This window comes from Pristiophorus japonicus, chromosome 12, assembly GCF_044704955.1.
Source record: "Pristiophorus japonicus isolate sPriJap1 chromosome 12, sPriJap1.hap1, whole genome shotgun sequence".
In the NCBI taxonomy this organism is placed as follows: domain Eukaryota; kingdom Metazoa; phylum Chordata; class Chondrichthyes; family Pristiophoridae; genus Pristiophorus; species Pristiophorus japonicus.
Window position 1 is genome coordinate 206,208,055 of NC_091988.1, and position 19,796 is coordinate 206,227,850.

The window sequence follows — 19,796 nt, forward strand, 5'->3', positions numbered from 1 at the left end:
AGAGGGGATTTACAAGAATGTTGCCCGGACTGGAAAATTTTGGCTATGAGGAAAGATTGGAGATGCTGGGTCAGAGGAGGCTGAGGGGAGACCTGATTGAGGTGTATCAAATTATGAGGGGCCTGGATAGAGTGGATAGGAAGGACCTGTTTTCCTTGGCAGAGGGGGAATAGATTTAAAGTAATTGGGGGTGTTTTAGAGGAGATATGAGGGAAAATGCCTTTCTGGTGGGGGTCTGGAACTCACAGCCTGAAAGGGTGGTAGAGGCAAGAACCCTCACCACATTTGAAAGATACTTGGATGTGCACCAGAAGTGCAGTAACCTACAGGGCCACCGACCAAGAGCTGGAAAGTGGGATTAGGCTGGATAACTCTTGGTCGGCCGGCACAGACACAATGGGTCAAATAGGTCTCCGCCGTTCCTTCATCGTCGCTGGGTCAAATTCCTGGAACTCCCTCCCCAACAGCACTGTGGGAGCACCTTCACCACACGGACTGCAGCGGTTCAAGGCGGCTCACCACCACCTTCTCAAGGGGCAATTAGAGATGGGCAATAAATGCCGGTCTCATCCCCAGAATGTTTTTTTTTTAAAAAGATCACTCAACTTGGGTAAACACAGTAACATTTACAAACGGGCAAATGTCACATGATCAAACATCATGTGATTGATCACATGAAGACGTCACAATCAAATGTCATTATCAAATCTCCAGGAATATGCCCAGAGATGGCACTCCGATGTTATATTAATAACTTCAGAAGCCACAGTATCAGGAAGTAAACTGGGAATATCATTGTTGCAAAATTTGTGATTCAGTCACTTCCTGCAATCACAAATTAACAGGTATCAATTGTTTGAACCAACTGTGGAACCCCTCACTATAATCATTGGGAGTAATTCCAATCATGCTATAATTAGTAGTAGGCAGCCGAGCTAATGATATGTGTACATGGGTGGTAATGGATGCCCTGTCGGTACAAGGGAGTATTGCAGTGTTCAGGAACACTGCGTGGGACCTTTTCTGTGATTCTTGATTCTGGTCTTTCTGAAGTTGCTGCAAGTGGCAGGAATCTCCTCGAAGCGTTTCCCGGGACTGGACAATGTGCAGGATGTTTCGAATGGTTTGAGAAGGGGACGGGATGGGAGTGAGGTGAGGGGGCTGGAGGAGGACGGTGGGGGGTGGGGCGAGGGCAGGTGAGGAGGACGGGTGGCGAGGGGATCAGGGTTATTGTTCTGGAATGACTGGTTGGATCATTGAGTTTGGCGATCTTTCTCCTCACTCCGACACAGCCAGCTTTCTGCCGTCCTGAATGACGACATGGCCAGTGGAATGGCGTGTACAGTAAGTGAAGATTAATCACACGCTGGTTAGTAATTGTAACACAGCAGAGGATCCTCGGGGAGACAGCCACGGCTCCCGCTGCCCTGCATCAACCCGTCACCGCAATCATTCACAGAGCTCCTGGAAGACCAGGAAGTTTCCCGGGGTCTCGATGGCCGCGACTGCACATTGACATCCAACTTCTGAAGAATGTCCAACAAGTCCTTAAAAAGCTAGAATGGATTTATTACACTGTGGCTGAACAGTCGGATCGGTTTAATCAACACGGACATCTGGTTTGTTACATTCAGATTCTTCTCAAAGGTCATTTAATCTCAAATGGGGGTGGGAGGTGGGATTTAATACAAGTAATGTGGATGCATTACAGCGAGAATTGTTCGTTCTCTGAGCGGACGATGGTCTCTGCTATCCATTCGGTGGAAAAACACCAAATTCTCTTCGAGAAGCTCTCCACACCTCATCTTTTATGTTAAGCTGAAAGAGAGAATCAGTCAGGTGTTACCCTGGTAACAGCTGCAGGTAAAGGCATTCACAGCGAGGTCAGCACATAGCGCGCACCCTCCCAGCTACACATCACCCCAGCAGGACCCGGAGCACTGACCTCTGCTGGCTTAGAGGCTCAATGTCAACGACTGAGCCGGAGGGACAAGGAAGGAGCTGGGACTGTGCAGGGTGAGGGCATCTCAGCTGCAGAGGAGCAGTTGGGCTCAGTATGTCTGGGTGTGGGGTGGTTTTAGGGGTGCTGGAATAGTGACCACTCCCCTGACACCATCCGGGCCAGTGCTCCTGCCCCAGGACTCAATCTTCACTCCCTCCACCACCGGCGCACCGTGGCTGCAGTGTACCATCTACAGGATACATTGCAGCAACTCGCCAAGGCTTCTTCAAATGCACCTCCCAAACCCACCAGCGAGAAGAACAAGAGTAGAAATGCCACCATCTCCCACAGGAGGGCAGTTAAAAGGAGAGAGCGGGGCAACAGTTGCAAGCAATTATTTTTGTTGGGGGACGGTGGGGGGGGCAGGGGGGGGGAAATTGAGGAGGACGACGACAAGTACCTGCATTTTTATAGCGACTTTCACCTCCCTAGGACATCCCAAAGCGCTTCAAATGTAATAAAGGGCTTTATGTGTACTCAGTATTATGCAGACATATTACACGAAGAACTATTGCACAACAATAATGAGAATCTGTTTCAGTGATATTGGTTGACCAGAATATTGACCAGGACACTGGGGAGAACTCCCCTCTTCTTCATAAATAGTGAACTGGAATCTTTTACCTCTGCCTGAATGAACAGACTGGGCCATGGTTTGACATCTCATCTGAAAGACAGTACCTCCCTCAGTACTGCCCCTCCGACAGTGCGGCACTCCCTCAGTACTGCCCCTCCGACAGTGCGGCACTTCCTCAGTACTGCCCCTCCGACAGTGCGGCGCTCCCTCAGTACTGCCCCTCCGACAGTGCAGCGCTCCCTCAGTACTGCCCCTCCGACAGTGCGGCACTTCCTCAGTACTGCCCCCCGACAGTGCGGCGCTCCCTCAGTACTGCCCCTCCGACAGTGCGGCGCTCCCTCAGTACTGCCCCTCCGACAGTGCGGCTCTCCCTCAGTCCTGCCCCTCCGACAGTGCGGCACTTCCTCAGTATTGCCCCTCCGACAGTGCGGCACTCCCTCAGTACTGCCCCTCCGACAGTGCGGCACTTCCTCAGTACTGCCCCTCCGACAGTGCGGCACTCCCTCACTACTGCCCCTCCGACAGTGCGGCACTCCCTCAGTACTGCCCCTCCGACAGTGCGGCGCTTCCTCAGTACTGCCCCTCCGACAGTGCAGCACTCCCTCAGTACTGCCCCTCCGACAGTGCGGCACTTCCTCAGTACTGCCCCTCCGACAGTGCGGCACTCCCTCAGTACTGCCCCTCCGACAGTGCGGCGCTCCCTCAGTGCTGCCCCTCCGACAGTGCGGCGCTCCCTCAGTACTGCCCCTCCGACAGTGCGGCACTCCCTCAGTACTGCCCCTCCGACAGTGCGGCGCTCCCTCAGTACTGCCCCTCCGACAGTGCGGCACTCCCTCAGTACTGCCCCTCCGACAGTGCGGCGCTCCCTCAGTACTGCCCCTCCGACAGTGCGGCGCTCCCTCAGTGCTGCCCCTCCGACAGTGCGGCGCTCCCTCAGTACTGCCCCTCCGACAGTGCGGCGCTCCCTCAGCACTGCCCCTCCGACAGTGCGGGGCTCCCTCAGCACTGCCCCTCCGACAGTGCGGCACTCCCTCAGTACTGCCCCTCCGACAGTGCGGCGCTCCCTCACTACTGCCCCTCCGACAGTGCGGCGCTCCCTCAGTTCTGCCCCTCCGACAGTGCGGCACTTCCTCAGTACTGCCCCTCCGACAGTGCAGCGCTCCCTCAGTACTGCCCCTCCGACAGTGCGGCGCTCCCTCAGTACTGCCCCTCCGACAGTGCAGCGCTCCCTCAGTACTGCCCCTCCGACAGTGCGGCACTTCCTCAGTACTGCCCCTCCGACAGTGCAGCGCTCCCTCAGTACTGCCCCTCCGACAGTGCAGCGCTCCCTCAGTACTGCCCCTCCGACAGTGCGGCACTTCCTCAGTACTGCCCCTCCGACAGTGCGGCGCTCCCTCAGTACTGCCCCTCCGACAGTGCGGCGCTCCCTCAGTACTGCCCCTCCGACAGTGCGGCACTCCCTCAGTGCTGCCCCTCCGACAGTGCAGCGCTCCCTCAGTACTGCCCCTCCGACAGTGCGGCACTCCCTCAGTACTGCCCCTCCGACAGTGCGGCGCTCCCTCAGTACTGCCCCTCCGACAGTGCGGCACTCCCTCAGTGCTGCCCCTCCGACAGTGCGGCACTCCCTCAGTGCTGCCCCTCCGACAGTGCGGCGCTCCCTCAGTACTGCCCCTCCGACAGTGCGGCGCTCCCTCAGTGCTGCCCCTCCGACAGTGCGGCGTGGTTCTGGAGTGTCCACATTAACTAAGTGCTCCAGTAAAAGGCAGTGAGAGCATTTAGCAGCTTGGGAACCCATCCTGACAATTCCCAGGTCCATCAAGTCAGAGTTTCATGCATTACTCTCAAATATATATTTACACAAATACCAATTGTTCAGATTTCCGACATCAAACAAAGTAGTTTAAAAGCAGACTTGTCTGCACATTTGAATTAGGTTTCAATGCAGTAATTATTAGGAATAAAAGGCCTGAAGTTCAGGCACCCTTAAATCAGACAGAGCAGCTGGAAAGCTGCTTCTCGGGGCCTGAATGTAGGTTAACAAGTGATCGAGGACTGGAAACACATTGCCCAGCACACTAATTCAATGCTGCATAATGTTGATCTAATTTACTCATTGTTATACTTTGCTGCACATTATTGAATCTGCTCTGGCCTTTTCCTCAAATTCCATCTTCTGCTTGAATGAAAAATGTATTTTCGTGGCTCTCAATAGCCACATAATGGCAGTTCTTGATGGACTGTGTGGAATCCATCACAGCACGACTCTCCTTCCTCATAATACATTTTAATAACCTCTCCTCCCTCGGTCAACATTTAACCCTTAACCAATGCCATTAAAAGCAGATTATCTTGTTGTTTATTATGTTGCTGTTTATGGGAGCTTGCTGTGCGCAAATTGGCTGCTGGGTTTCCTACATTACAGCAGTGACTACACCTCATTGGCTGTAAAGCGCTTTGGGATGTCCTGAGGTGGTGAACGGTGCTATATAAATGCAAGTCTTTCTATTACTGCACGTGTACACACTGGCGCAGTGACTCGAGACCGGGAAGAATTCTCTCATCAATGACATGTAGGTGAGACTGGAGACTCAATGTCCCTGAAATGGAATGGTTTTCTACGGGTGTGAGTGTGATCAGTGGGGGTAAGCACACACTGGAATTTCATCCTTTATATTTCAAACTAGATTTCTCAACTTCTCTGCATGGAGATCCTAGCAGCGGCAGACTTGTCCTGTGCAGTTTTACTGTGGACCAGGTACGGACTGCAGGCTGTGCATGCGATTGGAATGCTGCCAGTTTAAACAGAGATGGTGCAGGGCTGGACTATCCGGTGAATGCTTCACAACCGAGCTGTTGATGGGAGGTGTTGAGGGAAGGGCTGCCTTTTCCCAATGGGGAATAATCTGCCTTGTGGCCCCTGGTTCCATTCTGTGGAACAATTAAACTCAGTGGACCCGGGGTGGAACCAAGGTACATCAACGATCACTATGGTAACTGTGGGTGATAATCTGCCAATAGCCTCAGGGGAGAAAGAGCAGGGAACGGATTTCAATAAATGGTGTTCAGACAAATACTGAGGTCGAGTGAAAGGACAGATTAGGAGGGGTGATCTATACTTGGTTATAGAGCTGGGTTTTGGAGAGGAGAGGGAAGTGGAGAGTTGGAGGGGTTTAGGGAAGGAATTCCAGAGTTGGGAATAATTAGATTAATTCATTTGAAATTAAAATGATTTTGATGCGCAGGGTACAAACCGGAGAGAGTGGAATTGGTGAAAATGCACTCCCTCACTGCGATGTCCCATCTCCTGAAAACTCCAACCCATTCTTGGCTAAGGTTCCCTGGGAATCGGTTCCCCATCAGCACCTCACACAATGGCCATTCGACCATGAGAGGCATTAGCCGAGCCCGATATTGTCCTCTCGAGACCTTTCACAACTGATGACAAGCCAGCCCATACAATGAGCCCATTAACATTGCCGTCTCTGTGCCAGCACTATCCGGAAAGCAGTGTGGGCAAGGGTGGGGAGAGGGTCACACCACTCCGCCCTACACCAGCAGCACAGAACACCAGCCAGTATGGAATCAGTTTAAGAACTTAGCACTAGACCATTATATTTTTTATGTGAGTACAGAGCTGGGCCCTTCCTGAACATTCCTAACTTCCAGCAGGTTAGTAGGACATCCCGAGAATGTGCTCACAGAACCCAGAGCTCCACTGTGGCCGAGTTGAGAGCAGTGCACAGCTGGCAGTATAGCTCAGGGTTACAGGTTCACACTCTGACAGCAGGTACTAGTGTCGGTCTAGAAACCTACAGAATAACGGCATGGAGATAGAGACTAGGAGCTGTGGAGGTGCAGAGAGATTTTGGGTCCCTGTACACACATCACGATCAGCTTGTGGGCAGGTACAATCAGGAACCAACAAGCTGAATGCAATGTTGTTGGACTATAGAGGGGAGGAAGTGAAGCTTCAGCTGTACAGAGTTCTGGTCAGAACCCCCCCCCCCCCAGGACACTGCGTCCAGTCCTGGGCACCCCCTCAGGGAAGGTATATCGGCTTCATAGGGGGAGCAGCGCAGTTTCACCAGACTGATACCTGGCTAGAATTGTGACCACAGGTTGCATAAGCTCGGCTTACATTCAGTGGCGTTTCGAAGATTGAGGGGCGATCTAATTGAGGTGTTAGAATGATTAAAGGATTTGATTGGGTAGATAGTGGGAGAGTCCAGAACAAGAGGGCATAACCTTAAAATGAGAGCTAGGCAGATGGTAGAAATCTGGAACTCTCCCCGAAAATCCTGTGGATGTTGGCGGTAAACTGAAATTTTCAAGATGGAGATGGATGGAATTTTGTTGGGTAACAGTATGAAGGAACATGGAGCAAGGACATGTAAATAGAGTCGAGGTACAGTCTTGAATCATGAAGGGTTTTGATCTGATTGGAACAGGCTCGAGGGGCTGAATGGCTGCCTCCTGTTTCTAATGTTCCTAGATCATGTTAATGAGATCAACACATGTAACAAACATTGGAACAACATATTTCAGTGTAGAGCCGAGTTAGAAAGGTCATTCAAGAATGATTGTTTGAGGCAGTGATCAGCACTGACCGGCCTACATAAGAAATAGGAGCAGGAGTCAGCCATTTGGCCCCTCGAGCCTGCTCTGCCATTCAATAAGATCATGGCCTCCACCCTATAGCATTGGATAGGCTCAGTGCCTCAACAATCTGGGTCATGTTCATGGAGAATCTGCAGCTTCTCGGGTTATCAGAAGGTGAGGTGAAGATCGATGAAGGGAGGATTGATGAGGGTAGTGAAATAGATGTTGTGTAAATGGACTTTCAAAAGCTGTTTGACAAAGGACCACATAATTGAAGCCCATGGGATTAAAGGGGCAGTGGATACAACATTGGCGATGGGACAGAGCGCAGAGTGGTGGTGAACAGTTGTTTTTCAGACTGGAGGGAGATTAACAGTGCTGTTCCCCAGGGATCGGTATTCGGACCATTGCTAAACAATGACGGGTGAATTGGCCAGACACACGGCAGATTAAATTTAACAGAAGTGTGAAGAGATTCATTTTGGAAGGAAGAATGATGAGGGGAAATATAAACGAAAGGGTACGATTGTAAAGGGGGTGCAGGAACAGGGAGACCTGGGGGTGTCTGTACACATATCGCTGAAATTGGCAGGGCAAGGTGAGGAGGCTGTTAAAAAGCATCTGGGATCCTGGGCTTTATAAACAGAGGAATACAGCACAAAAGCCAGGAGTTACACTAAACCTTTATACATCACGGGTTAGGCCCCAGCTGGAGGATTGTGGCCAATTCTGGGCCCCACACTTTAGGTGGGATGTCGGGGCCTGGGAGAGGGTGCAGGGGAGATTGACCAGAATGGTCCCAGGGATGAGGGACTTCAGTTACAGGGAAAGACTGGAGAAGCTGGGGCTGTTCTCCTTAGAGCAGAGAAGGTTAAGGGGAGATTTGATAAAGTTATTCAAAATCTTGAAGGGTTTTGATGGAGTAAATAAGGAGAGATTGTTTCCAGCGGTGGGAAGGTCAGTAACCAGAGGGCACAGGTTTAAGGTCATTGGCAAAAGAACCCGAAGGGGAATGAGGAAGTATTTTTTTAAATATAAACGCAGCGAGTTGTGATCGGGAACACGCTACCTGAAAGGGCGGTGGGAGCAGATTCAATCGTAACTTTCAAACCGGGAATTGGATAAATAGTGGGAAAGCAAAAAATTGCAGGACTATGGGGAAAGGGGGGGGGGATGTAGGACTAATTGGATCGCTCTTTCACTGACGGGCTGAGTGACCTCTTTGTATGCTGCATCATTCCAGGAACAAGTGGGACAGAAGACAACATAAATCAAACAGCAGCGATCATGTAATGCCAGGCCAGAGTTTGAAATGTTGCAGATTTAAAATGAAGGGAAGACGGAGGGAAGTTTGGAGTTCACTGTTTTCAAGTCCTGGGGGAAGATTAGAGCAGGAAACAATATAATCAATGTTGAAGATTAGGAGCAGTGGGACCGTGCCTTTGGGGTTTTGGAGGAATGAGTACACATGTCTGCCTAGTCCAGATGTTTTTAAGTATTCAATGATGGGAGGAATGGCTCTGTCCAATCGTACAGCCCAACACGTAAAGCCCATACAGCCCAACACGTAAAGCCCATACAGCCCAACACGTAAAGCCCATACAGCCCAACACGTAAAGCCCATACAGCCCAACACGTAAAGCCCATACAGCCCAACACAACCGGACAGGGTTTCACCTGCAGACTTTAACCTGTCATAGATAACTTTATTGGAACTAACTGATCTGCCGAGCCAACACGTCGAGTTAGCACAACAGGGAGAAGGTGGCTGGGATGGAAATGTACCCGATGTGCAGATAGTGAGATTTGACAAATCAAGCGGCGGCCATGTCAGAAACTTTATTGTGTCAATTGAAATACAATATATTTCTTTGTAGCACCTCTTCCCTTAGCAGTGTGTGTTTAATCACAAAGCGACAGATAAGTTCCTGGTTGCTTCAACAAGTTTTCCTATTTAAGAACTGTAACTGACAGCAGATGCATGGGTCTTGTGGTATCAGCTGGAGTCAGAAATATAAACTATCTGATGTTTGCGTGGTGGTGCTGACCTGTGGGGCCCAGTTTACATTACTCAATGTGACTGGAGCAGAGACAGCAGTGGGGCAGTGTCACTCTCCCAGGGCACAAATCCCACCAGGACAAACTCAATAAACCTGGTCATTTGTGAATGAAAACTTCTGGGTTCTTGTAAAGACCCAACTAATGTGGTCCAGGGAGGAGAAGCTGCTCTGGCCCACACACACTCCAGCCCTTACCCGTTCCGTCCTACACATAACTCCGGTCCCACTCCACGTGGCTCAAGAATCTTAATGCTCTCAGGGTCACAAGGGACAGCCAATAAATGGTGGCTTCCCACATCGCAACGACGAGGATTGCAGCCTGGCAGCTGGCCTTGGTGTTACACCTGGACTGGGCTGCGGGATCTCAAGGCAGCACTTCACCGAGCGGCTGGCCTTGGTGTTACACCTGGACTGGGCTGCGGGATCTCAAGGCAGCACTTCACCGAGCGCACGAGCAACAGTGATGGTGTTTGTTGGTCGGGTGCCCAGATTGACTGTGGTGGTGGGGGCAGGCCGGGGGTCGGGGCAGGCCGGGGGCTGGGGGCTAGGGGCAGGCCGGGGGCCGGAAGCGGCCGCACTCCACCATCACACACACTGAAACATTAAATAAAGTGAAAACATTGCTTGGTTCCCTCCTAAAACACTAAACGTTCTTTCTCAGACACTATTTCAAACACTTCCCGTTCTTAGTCCAAGTTTTGCACCCAGTGTGTTTCTGAACACCACTCACCTTTCTATGAGTGAATCTCTCATACTCGTTGCAATTGCACTGGGCTGAGCTTCATTTAATCGGAAGACGCTCTCGATGACGGACAGCTCCGTGCTGGTCGTGTCGAGCCCACAGAAAGCGCACCAATCGTTCACCACCATGCCCCCGGCGATCACCTCACTGCCACGATTCACCGTGCCGGCCTGCAGCACAACAAGGGAAGAGATGGTGACCTCGGGCACTGCCACCCACATGATCAACAGTTTGTCCGAGAGCCATGGGAAAACGCTGCAGTCCGGAGATCGGAATCTCCGAGGTGAGGGATAGACAGCCTCAGGTGCAGCAGGTAATCAGGAAGGCGAATGGAATGTTGGCCTTCATTGCGAGAGGGATGGAGTACAAAAGCAGGGAGGTCCTGCTGCAACTGTACAGGGTATTGGTGAGACTGCACCTGGAGTACTGCGTGCAGGGGGGGGGACGGGGGACGGGACGGGAGAGGGGAGGGAAGGGGCGGGGGGGGAAAAAAGAGGAGGGGGAAAGGGAGAGGAGGGTAGGGACGGTTGGGGGGGGGGAAAAGAGAGGAGGGGGAAAGGGAGAGGAGGGAAGGGACGGGCGGGGGTGGGGGGGGGGAAGGCGAGGGGAGAGGAGAGGGATGGTGGGGGGGAAGGGAGGGACGGGAGAGGGGAGGGGAGAGGAGAGGGATGGTGGGGGGGAAGGGAGGGACGGGGGAGGGGAGAGGAGGGAGAAAGAGAGATGGGGGGGGGGAGGCGAGAGGGGATGGGGGGGGGGGGGGGGATAGTCAGGTCTCCCTTTCTGACCCAAGATGGGCCGAATGGCCTTCCTCATTTTTATTCCTGTGAGTTAAGTAAAAGTGCTGATGTTTTTGAGGCAGGAACTATCCTGGGATAAGGACGATGCAAACATGGAACACACAGCTGGTGGCGCCCCGATTTATTGCCGTGTTTTGGCCGTGGAACCTAGGCTGAAGGAGAGTATTTTGTTCAAAGTTCTGAATGTGACAGCCACGCTCTGGCCACGAGGGTCTTTGCCCAACCACCGGGGAAAGTCGGACTCGGCATTTCACCGGCCGGTGACCAAATGCAGGATACAGAAGCAGTTGCAGCTAGCAGTATGTGACGGAGACACAGCCAGGCTGCACACTCACTGGGGCTTCACCCTCTCCAGCCCGGCGGTGGGAGGGAAAGAGCCAGAGAACCACGTCACTATTCCGCGACTCAAAGCAGACATGCCCAGGGCGGGCTAGCTGGCTCGGGACACTGCGAGAAAGTGAAGACAGGATTGGGTTGAGCTACGCTGCTGCCCCTGGTTGAATATCCCAGCAGCAGCGACTGCGCAGGGCTATAGTTGATGGGTGGACACTGGTGGGAATGCACACTGGCGTGAGTCAGCGCCTTGGGGAGGTGAGGGAAAATATTAAAGAAACACGCAGCTGGGACCGTACTCCACAGGCGGGGGGCTCTCCGGGCCCAAGCTTTATATTTCCAAACACTGACTGTAAAATCCCAGCAGCTGCAGACTGACAGGGTGTGTATCAGGGCGAGCAGCACTAACCCCGAGGCTGGACCAGGGCCAGGAGTCAAGGGCAAGGGAAGGGGATGCAGTGCAGTGTGACTGGTCTATACCTTGGATCGTGACCCAGGGGACGGACTGACACTGCCGCCAGCGTGCCAATCGAAAGCCGCTGCTGCTTCACATACAGACTGTGGTGCGTCACCTCGTCTCCCCAAAGCACCGAGTGAAAGGACACATTATGCCATGACTGCTATAAACAGAAGTCGAGAGAGGCTGCGCTGCTCAGTTACCATGGCAACCAGCTGAGCGGATCCAACTAATTAATCTTAGTGCAGAGCCCGAGATTCTAACAAGGTTGCTGCTTTCACCGGCAGATGAGACAATTCCTCAGAGTTGTGGCTTTAAATACTGGGCCGTTACTGTGGCCGCAGGTTTGGGGGGGGGGGGGTGGGGGAGGGGCCGTTACTGTGGCCGCAGGTTTGGGGGGGGGTGGGGGAGGGGCCGTTACTGTGGCCGCAGGTTTGGGGGGGGGTGGGGGGAGGGGGGTGGGCCGTTACTGTGGCCGCAGGTTTGGGGGGGGGGGGGTGGGGGAGGGGCCGTTACTGTGGCCGCAGGTTTGGGGGGGGGGTGGGGGAGGGGCCGTTACTGTGGCCGCAGGTTTGGGGGGGGTGGGTGGGGGAGGGGCCGTTACTGTGGCCGCAGGTTTGGGGGGGGGTGGGGGAGGGGCCGTTACTGTGGCCGCAGGTTTGGGGGGGGGGGGGGGGAGGGGCCGTTACTGTGGCCGCAGGTTTGGGGGGGGGGGGGTGGGGGAGGGGCCGTTACTGTGGCCGCAGGTTTGGGGGGGGGGGTGGGGGAGGGGCCGTTACTGTGGCCGCAGGTTTGGGGGGGGGGGGGCGTTACTGTGGCCGCAGGTTTGGGGGGGGGGGTGGGGGAGGGGCCGTTACTGTGGCCGCAGGTTTGGGGGGGGGGGTGGGGGAGGGGCCGTTACTGTGGCCGCAGGTTTGGGGGGGGGTGGGGGAGGGGCCGTTACTGTGGCCGCAGGTTTGGGGGGGGGGGGGGGGAGGGGCCGTTACTGTGGCCGCAGGTTTGGGGGGGGGCCGTTACTGTGGCAGCTCCCGCGGGCCAGCCGAAGGGAGACGTGCAGTCCAGGCTGACCCACGTGCTCTTCCCTCACCATCTGTACCTCGGCACAGAGTCAGTCTGGGGCACGGTACCCTGCCAGCTATCCCGTTGGGGGTCGGGGGTCAGGAGGCATCAGTCGCTCTGAATCCAGTCGGACAATGTCTACACGGCAATCGCGCCTCAGCACAGATCGCTGGGCAAGGCTGACCCTGACTGACCTCCCTCTCCCCCGCTAGCCCAACGGTACTGAGGGCAATCATAACCCTATCGCCACCCAGAGTTAACTCAGCACGCAGACACGCATCAGTCTAGGCACCTTCTGCAGTGCCTTTACCATCCGGGCTGGCCCCTCCCCGAGGCACTGGCCCCCTCCCCGAGGCACTGGCCCCTCCCCGAGGCACTGGCCCCCTCCCCGAGGCACTGGCCCATCCAACAGGATGAACTCGGACTATAAACGCACAAGGAACTGGGACCAGGAATAGCTGATCTCAGCGTATTTCAGCGGACGAACCACTGGTTAATCGCTTCCAGAAGAAACAAAACCGCAATGAGACACGGGGAGAGGAACGAACGGGCCATACCACCAGCGGAACCTGCAGCAGGGAGGAGAGCTCATCCTGGTCTTCGATGGATGTCTTCGGATGGACCAGTCCTCCCTGGTTACTGAAAGCACAGTAACTGCCCACCAGTACTTGCTCAGCAACCGTCTGTCGGAAAACCTCCACCTTCAGCACATCAGCCAAGAGCTCCTCGGTCTCCTGCACAAGGAGGGAGGGAAGAAAGGGGTTAGTCCAACAATACCCGTACAGAATAGGGAAAGTGAAGAGGTTCAGCTACTCCACACCAAGGCTGGTGAATATATCGAACTGGCTGCCAGGGAAGCAGAAGCAGCAAAACGGTCAAGTGATGTATCCCTCAGCTTGAGCCTTCAGCCTCTCCCCCACCCCCCAAAGCTCCTTCAGCCTCTCCCCACCCCCCAAACCTCCTTCAGCCTCTCCCCACCTGTACAGGACACGTGTGTCTACATGAGCAGTGCTACATAATGGAAAGTGCTTTCAGTAACACACGCACCCAAACTCCATCAGTAACGGAGAGCAGGGCAAAGACTGTCCCAGCAGCTCACTGCGTTTGGTAAACACAGGCCATTCACAACTTTGCCTCGATCCCCAGGCCCTCACCTGTGCTAACAGTTTCTTGCAAATCCCTGCCTGTCCACAGATGTTTCACTGAACCTGTCAATGAGGGGTCACAGTGGAGTGACCCACTCACCCCTCCCCAGTAGGGCCTTGAATCTCAGTACAAGATCTCAGTGGCTCTGTCCATTGTCTGTCGCACAACTCCCACCAGTAGGAACTCACCCAGCATCAGGGAAAGTCTACAGCAACCGGGGAGAATGAGATCCGAAACAGAGATTCCACTCGGGCAGGAAATGGGCCAATAAAATACGAGGCCATACTCTGAACAAGTTCTTCCATTTTCACAGCCGTGGCTCAGTAGGAGCACCCTCGCCTCTCAGTCCGAAGATCATGGATTCAAGTTCCACTCGAGAGACTGGAGCACATAATCTAGGCTGTCACTCCAGTGCAGTACTGAGGGAGCGCCGCACTGTCGGAGGGGCAGTACTGAGGGAGCGCCGTACTGTCGGAGGGGCAGTACTGAGAGAGTGCTGCACTGTCGGAGGGGCAGTACTGAGGGAGTGCCGCACTGTCGGAGGGGCAGTACTGAGGGAGTGCCGCACTGTCGGAGGGGCAGTACTGAGGGAGTGCTGCACTGTCGGAGGGGCAGTACTGAGGGAGTGCCGCACTGTCAGAGGGTCAGTACTGAGGGAGTGCCGCACTGTCGGAGGGGCAGTACTGAGGGAGTGCTGCACTGTCGGAGGGGCAGTACTGAGGGAGTGCCGCACTGTCGGAGGGGCAGTACTGAGGGAGTGCCGCACTGTCGGAGGGGCAGTACTGAGGGAGTGCTGCACTGTCGGAGGGGCAGTACTGACGGAGCGCTGCACTGTCGGAGGGGCAGTACTGAGGGAGTGCCGCACCGTCGGAGGGGCAGTACTGAGGGAGTGCTGCACCGTCGGAGGGGCAGTACTGACGGAGCGCTGCACTGTCGGAGGGGCAGTACTGAGGGAGTGCCGCACCGTCGGAGGGGCAGTACTGACGGAGTGCCGCACTGTCGGAGGGGCAGTACTGAGGAAGTGCCGCACTGTCGGAGAGGCAGTACTGAGGGAGTGCCGCACTGTCGGAGGGGCAGCACTGAGGGAGTGCTGCACCGTCGGAGGGGCAGTACTGACGGAGCGCTGCACTATCGGAGGGGCAGTACTGAGGGAGTGCCGCACTGTCGGAGGGGCGGTACTGAGGGAGCGCCGCACTGTCGGGGGGGCAGTACTGAGGGAGCCCCGCACTGTCGGAGAGGCAGTACTGAGGGAGTGCCGCATTGTCGGAGGGGCAGTACTGAGGGAGTGCCGCACTGTCGGAGGGGCAGTACTGACGGAGCGCTGCACTGTCGGAGGGGCAGTACTGACGGAGCGCCGCACCGTCGGAGGGGCAGCACTGACGGAGTGCCGCACCGTCGGAGGGGCAGTACTGATGGAGCGCTGCACTATCGGAGGGGCAGTACTGAGGGAGTGCCGCACTGTCGGAGGGGCGGTACTGAGGGAGCGCCGCACTGTCGGAGAGGCAGTACTGAGGGAGTGCCGCATTGTCGGAGGGGCAGTACTGAGGGAGTGCCGCACTGTCGGAGGGGCAGTACTGAGGGAGTGCCGCATTGTCGGAGGGGCAGTACTGAGGGAGTGCCGCACTGTCGGAGGGGCAGTACTGAGGGAGTGCCGCATTGTCGGAGGGGCAGTACTGAGGGAGTGCCGCACTGTCGGAGGGGCAGTACTGACGGAGTGCTGCCGTCCTTTGGATGAGCAAATTGGCTGCCATGTTTCCTACATTACAACAGTGACTACACTTCAAAGTGCTTCATTGGCTGTAAAGCGCTTTGGGACATCCTGATGGCATGACAGGCGCTATAGAAATGCAAGTTGTTTTCTTCAAAAATTCAACGTATTTGTAATAATACAGGTATGACCAGAAAATACAAACTGAAAAGTAGCAGCAATCCGAATAAACAAAGCCCGAACCCAAGCAAGGTGGTTTGCTTATTCCGGTGAAAAATAGAAGATATTTAAAAGCAGAGCAAATTGCTCAGTGTAAATCCCAGCTACAATATATCTGCTGATTACAGTGGGTTTAGATAGATAGCTAATTGTCTGTTGCTTGACTTACTTTGGTTGCAGTCCTACCTATTAAAGATATAATTGTGTACCGTGCTCTTGTGGGGCCCACACAGTCAAATAGAATGGCAAGGAGATGTTTTGGAAGGAACTAGTTTCACAGATCAGTGAGGGTTGAATTTGTTAACGTTCTGCCTGTTACAAGGTGACTGGACAGTTAACCCCGACATCAATCGTGCACTCCGATTGCCCAGTGAGCAAATACACTGACTCAGAGCACGAGACAGTGTGAGGAAATAACTTCCTGTGCGGACTGAGACCTTCACTGCCGTGGAGGCCACACTGAGATTCAGCATCATTATCCCGGGCTCACGAAAGTGTCAGCTGGGATTGCCACCTGTGATTGAACCCTTGTCTGGACAGCAAGGCTGGGCTCCTGTTACAGGGCGACAGGTATCGCTGTGTGTGCAGCCAATGACCATAGTGCGAGGAGATGGAGAAATAATTGTTCACTGTAACCGACACCAATATCCAACAGACTCCCATCAGCTCTTTGTAAATGGAAAAACACGATTCAGAGTCTTTAGATTCATCACAGATTCATTGTATGCAAACACGTGCGTTAACACAAACTCAGAGAAATGTAAAAATATAGTGAACAAGAGAGTTGTAAATAATTTCAAAGCAGTCCGATCCTGTAAAGGTTCAAGTAGCACCTGGTCTGATCACACAGATAATGCAATATTACTGCTTGCTTCAACATTTTCACAGCCTGTCTGTGGGTTTCTTCTCCAGACACTGCAAGTAGCAGAGTTTCAAAAATACAAAGTGTTTTTTAAAATCAGAAGTGGAGTGGCCCTTAACAAACGGTTAGTGAGTGCAGAAAATGCAAGTGCTGTAGTGTTATGGTGCAGTGTTCTTCTACGCTTGGGAATTAAGTGTAACCTTGGGGCAGCGCTACTCACGTGCTCTCCTTCCAGGGACTTCCAGGAAAGCTGCTCTCATCGGAACAGGAGGCCGCCATTCGGCCAGCTCGAGCCTGTTCTGCCATTCCATGAGATCATGGCTGATCCGTGACCTAACTCCATATACCCACCGTTGCCTGTATCCCTGAATACCGTTGGTTAACAGAAAGCTATCAATCTCAGATATAAAATTAACAATTGTCGCTTGCAGAAGAGAGTTCTAAACTTCTACCACCATGTGTGTTCTCAGGAAGGCTCCACGACAGAGTGGCAAGGCAGAGGCTGGGCACCTCCTCACACACCAAGCTCCTGATCCACTCGGACACCACAGGCAGCTGCTGAGCAGCCCTTGCTCTTCGGATCCTGGAGTAACTCCGTCTCCTAAAAGTGTCCTTTGGGTTGTTTTCCTGGAAAGCAATGGAAGGAGCAAGCAGAGCACTGAATTGCAGCCCCATCTCCGACAGTCTTCACATGCTGGGGAGACAGTGAATGGGGCTACGCAAGTGGTCAACACGTAAAAACACCAAATGCACCGTGAGGTGTTAGCTCCCACGGTAGGCTATGCTCTCGCCTTTGGGTTCAAAGCCCACACCAGCATTGCATCGTATGAGGTAGGCAGACATTCCAATGCACTGCACTGTCAGTGTCGTGCTTCTGCTGACGTTGAGCAGACACCCCACGAGTAGGGAGTTGCCTTTCTGAGAAACCACCAAAGACACAAAACTCGCTGCCTGCCTCACGGGTCCTGGTGGGAGTAGCTGCGATTAGGCCGCACAGTCACTACACTCTAAAAGGGAAACGTTTGTAAACCAATGACATGATCCCTTTTTTTTCTTCCAATGGTATAACTGAACCACAAGATCAGCACATTCCCAGGCTTGATCCCCAGCCAGAGGAAAAGGTGGGATTGGGGGTTTGGTGGGAGAGCTCTCGATTGCCGAGTTACCCCTGCTGTAAGTACAAGCGTTTGGATGGTGTGCGCGAACGGTTTCATGGTTAAATAGCTGGCCGGCAACGGTTGTCAAGGTACACACATGCAGAATAGTCACTTGGGTGAGGCTCCACACCCTGACACCTTCCTGTGAGTGGGGATTAATGGGCAAATCCCGTATTTCACCTCAACCCTAAATTGCAAGACCCACAAGTGGTTCAAATCATTTGAGATGGTGACAACCATGCACTCAGAATTAACCACAACCGTCCAAATACAATGATTTAAGCCGAAGGTTACAACAGCACTCTGTTACTATGCAACGCGGATGTACTGCCAAGGGATGTGGGTCGGGGTACAGGAGTTGCAAGGATGGAAGCAGGTGCAGCTCAAGCTATAACCGAATAAACAGTTTGGCAGTGATACGGGGTGGGGGGAGCTGTGAATTATTGTTTGTTACCATAAATCTACATACATTAACCACACCATCAGTGCCAGTTATACAGTTTGCTTCGGCAGCAAAAATATTAACCCTTTAGCGCACATGGAGCTGGAGCCGGGTGAGCCAAGGCAAGGTGGAACTTGTAAACAAGGTGAGCAGTGTTTACTGGGGGACAGGGAGCCAGACACTGTCAGTAAGGGCTGGGAGGATGGGTGAGTGGGACTCAGAGTGGAACAGGAGGCAGAGTTCTGGCGGAGTTGGAGCCTGGGAGGGGAGAGCAGTGAGTTGGACATTAGAAGTGGATAAGGGGTGCAGTGGGGATGGGGGGAGCTGTGAAAGGACTGGAGGCGGGCAACATTGTTCAATTGGAAGTGACAGATAGGATATTGGGGTTGAAGCTTACCCCAGGGTTGAACAGAGGTTGCATATAGTCTGTTTCCATAACAACCCCTAACAATGATGGGATGGAGACATTACCAGTAACAGCTAACAGTCGAGTGTTCTGGCAAGTGTCGAGTGAAATGGCTTCAGTTTTACCAATATTCAATTGAAAGAAGATGTCTAATGCACGGGTTAGATTGGTGTCTGACATCGCCGAGATGGAGAGATGGAGAGATGGTTGTGGAATTGACGGAGAGGAGCAACTGGATGTTGTCAGTGTTTGGACGGAAATTACTCCGTCTGCAGATAATGGGGGAGGGGGAGGGGGAGAACTGCGGATAATGGTGGGGGGGGGGGGTGTGGGAAGACTGTGGATAATGGGGGGTGGGGACTGTATCTATGGATAATGGGGGGGGGCTATGTCTGGATAATGGGGGGGGGGGGGCTGTGTCTGTGGATAATGGGGGTGGGGACTGTATCTATGGATAATGGGGGGGGGGGCTGTGGATAATGGGGGGGGGGCACCGTGTCTATGGATAATGGGGGGGGCTGTATCTGTGGATAATGGGGGGGGGGGCTGTGTCTGTGGATAATGGGGGAGGGGGGCTGTGTCTGTGGATAATGGGGGGGGGGCTGTGTCTGTGGATAATGGGGGGGGGCTGTGTCTGTGAATAATGGGGGGGGCTGTGTCTGTGGATAATGGGGGGGGGGCTGTGTCTGTGGATAATGGGGGGGCTGTGTCTGTGGATAATGGGGGGGGCTGTGTCTGTGGATAATGGGGGGGGGCTGTGTCTGTGGATAATGGGGGGAGGCTGTGTCTGTGGATAATAGGGGGGGCTGTGTCTGTGGATAATGGGGGGGCTGTGTCTGTGGATAATGGGGGGGGGGGCTGTGTCTGTGGATAATGGGGGGGGGGCTGTGTCTGTGGATAATGGGGGGGCGCTGTGTCTGTGGATAATGGGGGGGGGGCTGTGTCTGTGGATAATGGGGGGGGGGCTGTGGATAATGGGGGGGGGGCTGTGTCTGTGGATAATGGGGGGGGGGCTGTGTCTGTGGATAATGGGGGGGGGCTGTGTCTGTGGATAATAGGGGGGGGGCTGTGTCTGTGGATAATGGGGGGGGGGGCTGTGGATAATGGGGGGGGGGCTGTGTCTGTGGATAATGGGGGGGGGCTGTGTCTGTGGATAATGGGGGGGGGCTGTGTCTGTGGATAATGGGGGGGGGCTGTGTCTGTGGATAATGGGGGGGGGGCTGTGGATAA

General features: G+C 53.9%; 1 protein-coding gene across 1 annotated transcript in view; it reads right to left on the reverse strand.

Annotated features, from left to right (window-relative positions):
* Nucleotides 1-1,548: 1,548 nt before the first annotated feature.
* The window catches only part of eif6 (eukaryotic translation initiation factor 6), a 75,765-nt gene continuing 57,517 nt past the window's right edge, over nt 1,549-19,796 (reverse strand). Inside the window, exons 6-8 of the mRNA XM_070896512.1 lie at nt 13,184-13,360; nt 9,969-10,150; nt 1,549-1,818 (exon numbers count right to left, since the gene is read on the reverse strand). Coding sequence (XP_070752613.1) covers nt 1,809-1,818; nt 9,969-10,150; nt 13,184-13,360 — 369 coding nt within the window. The 3' untranslated portion in view covers nt 1,549-1,808. The remainder of the gene's footprint in view (nt 1,819-9,968; nt 10,151-13,183; nt 13,361-19,796) is intronic.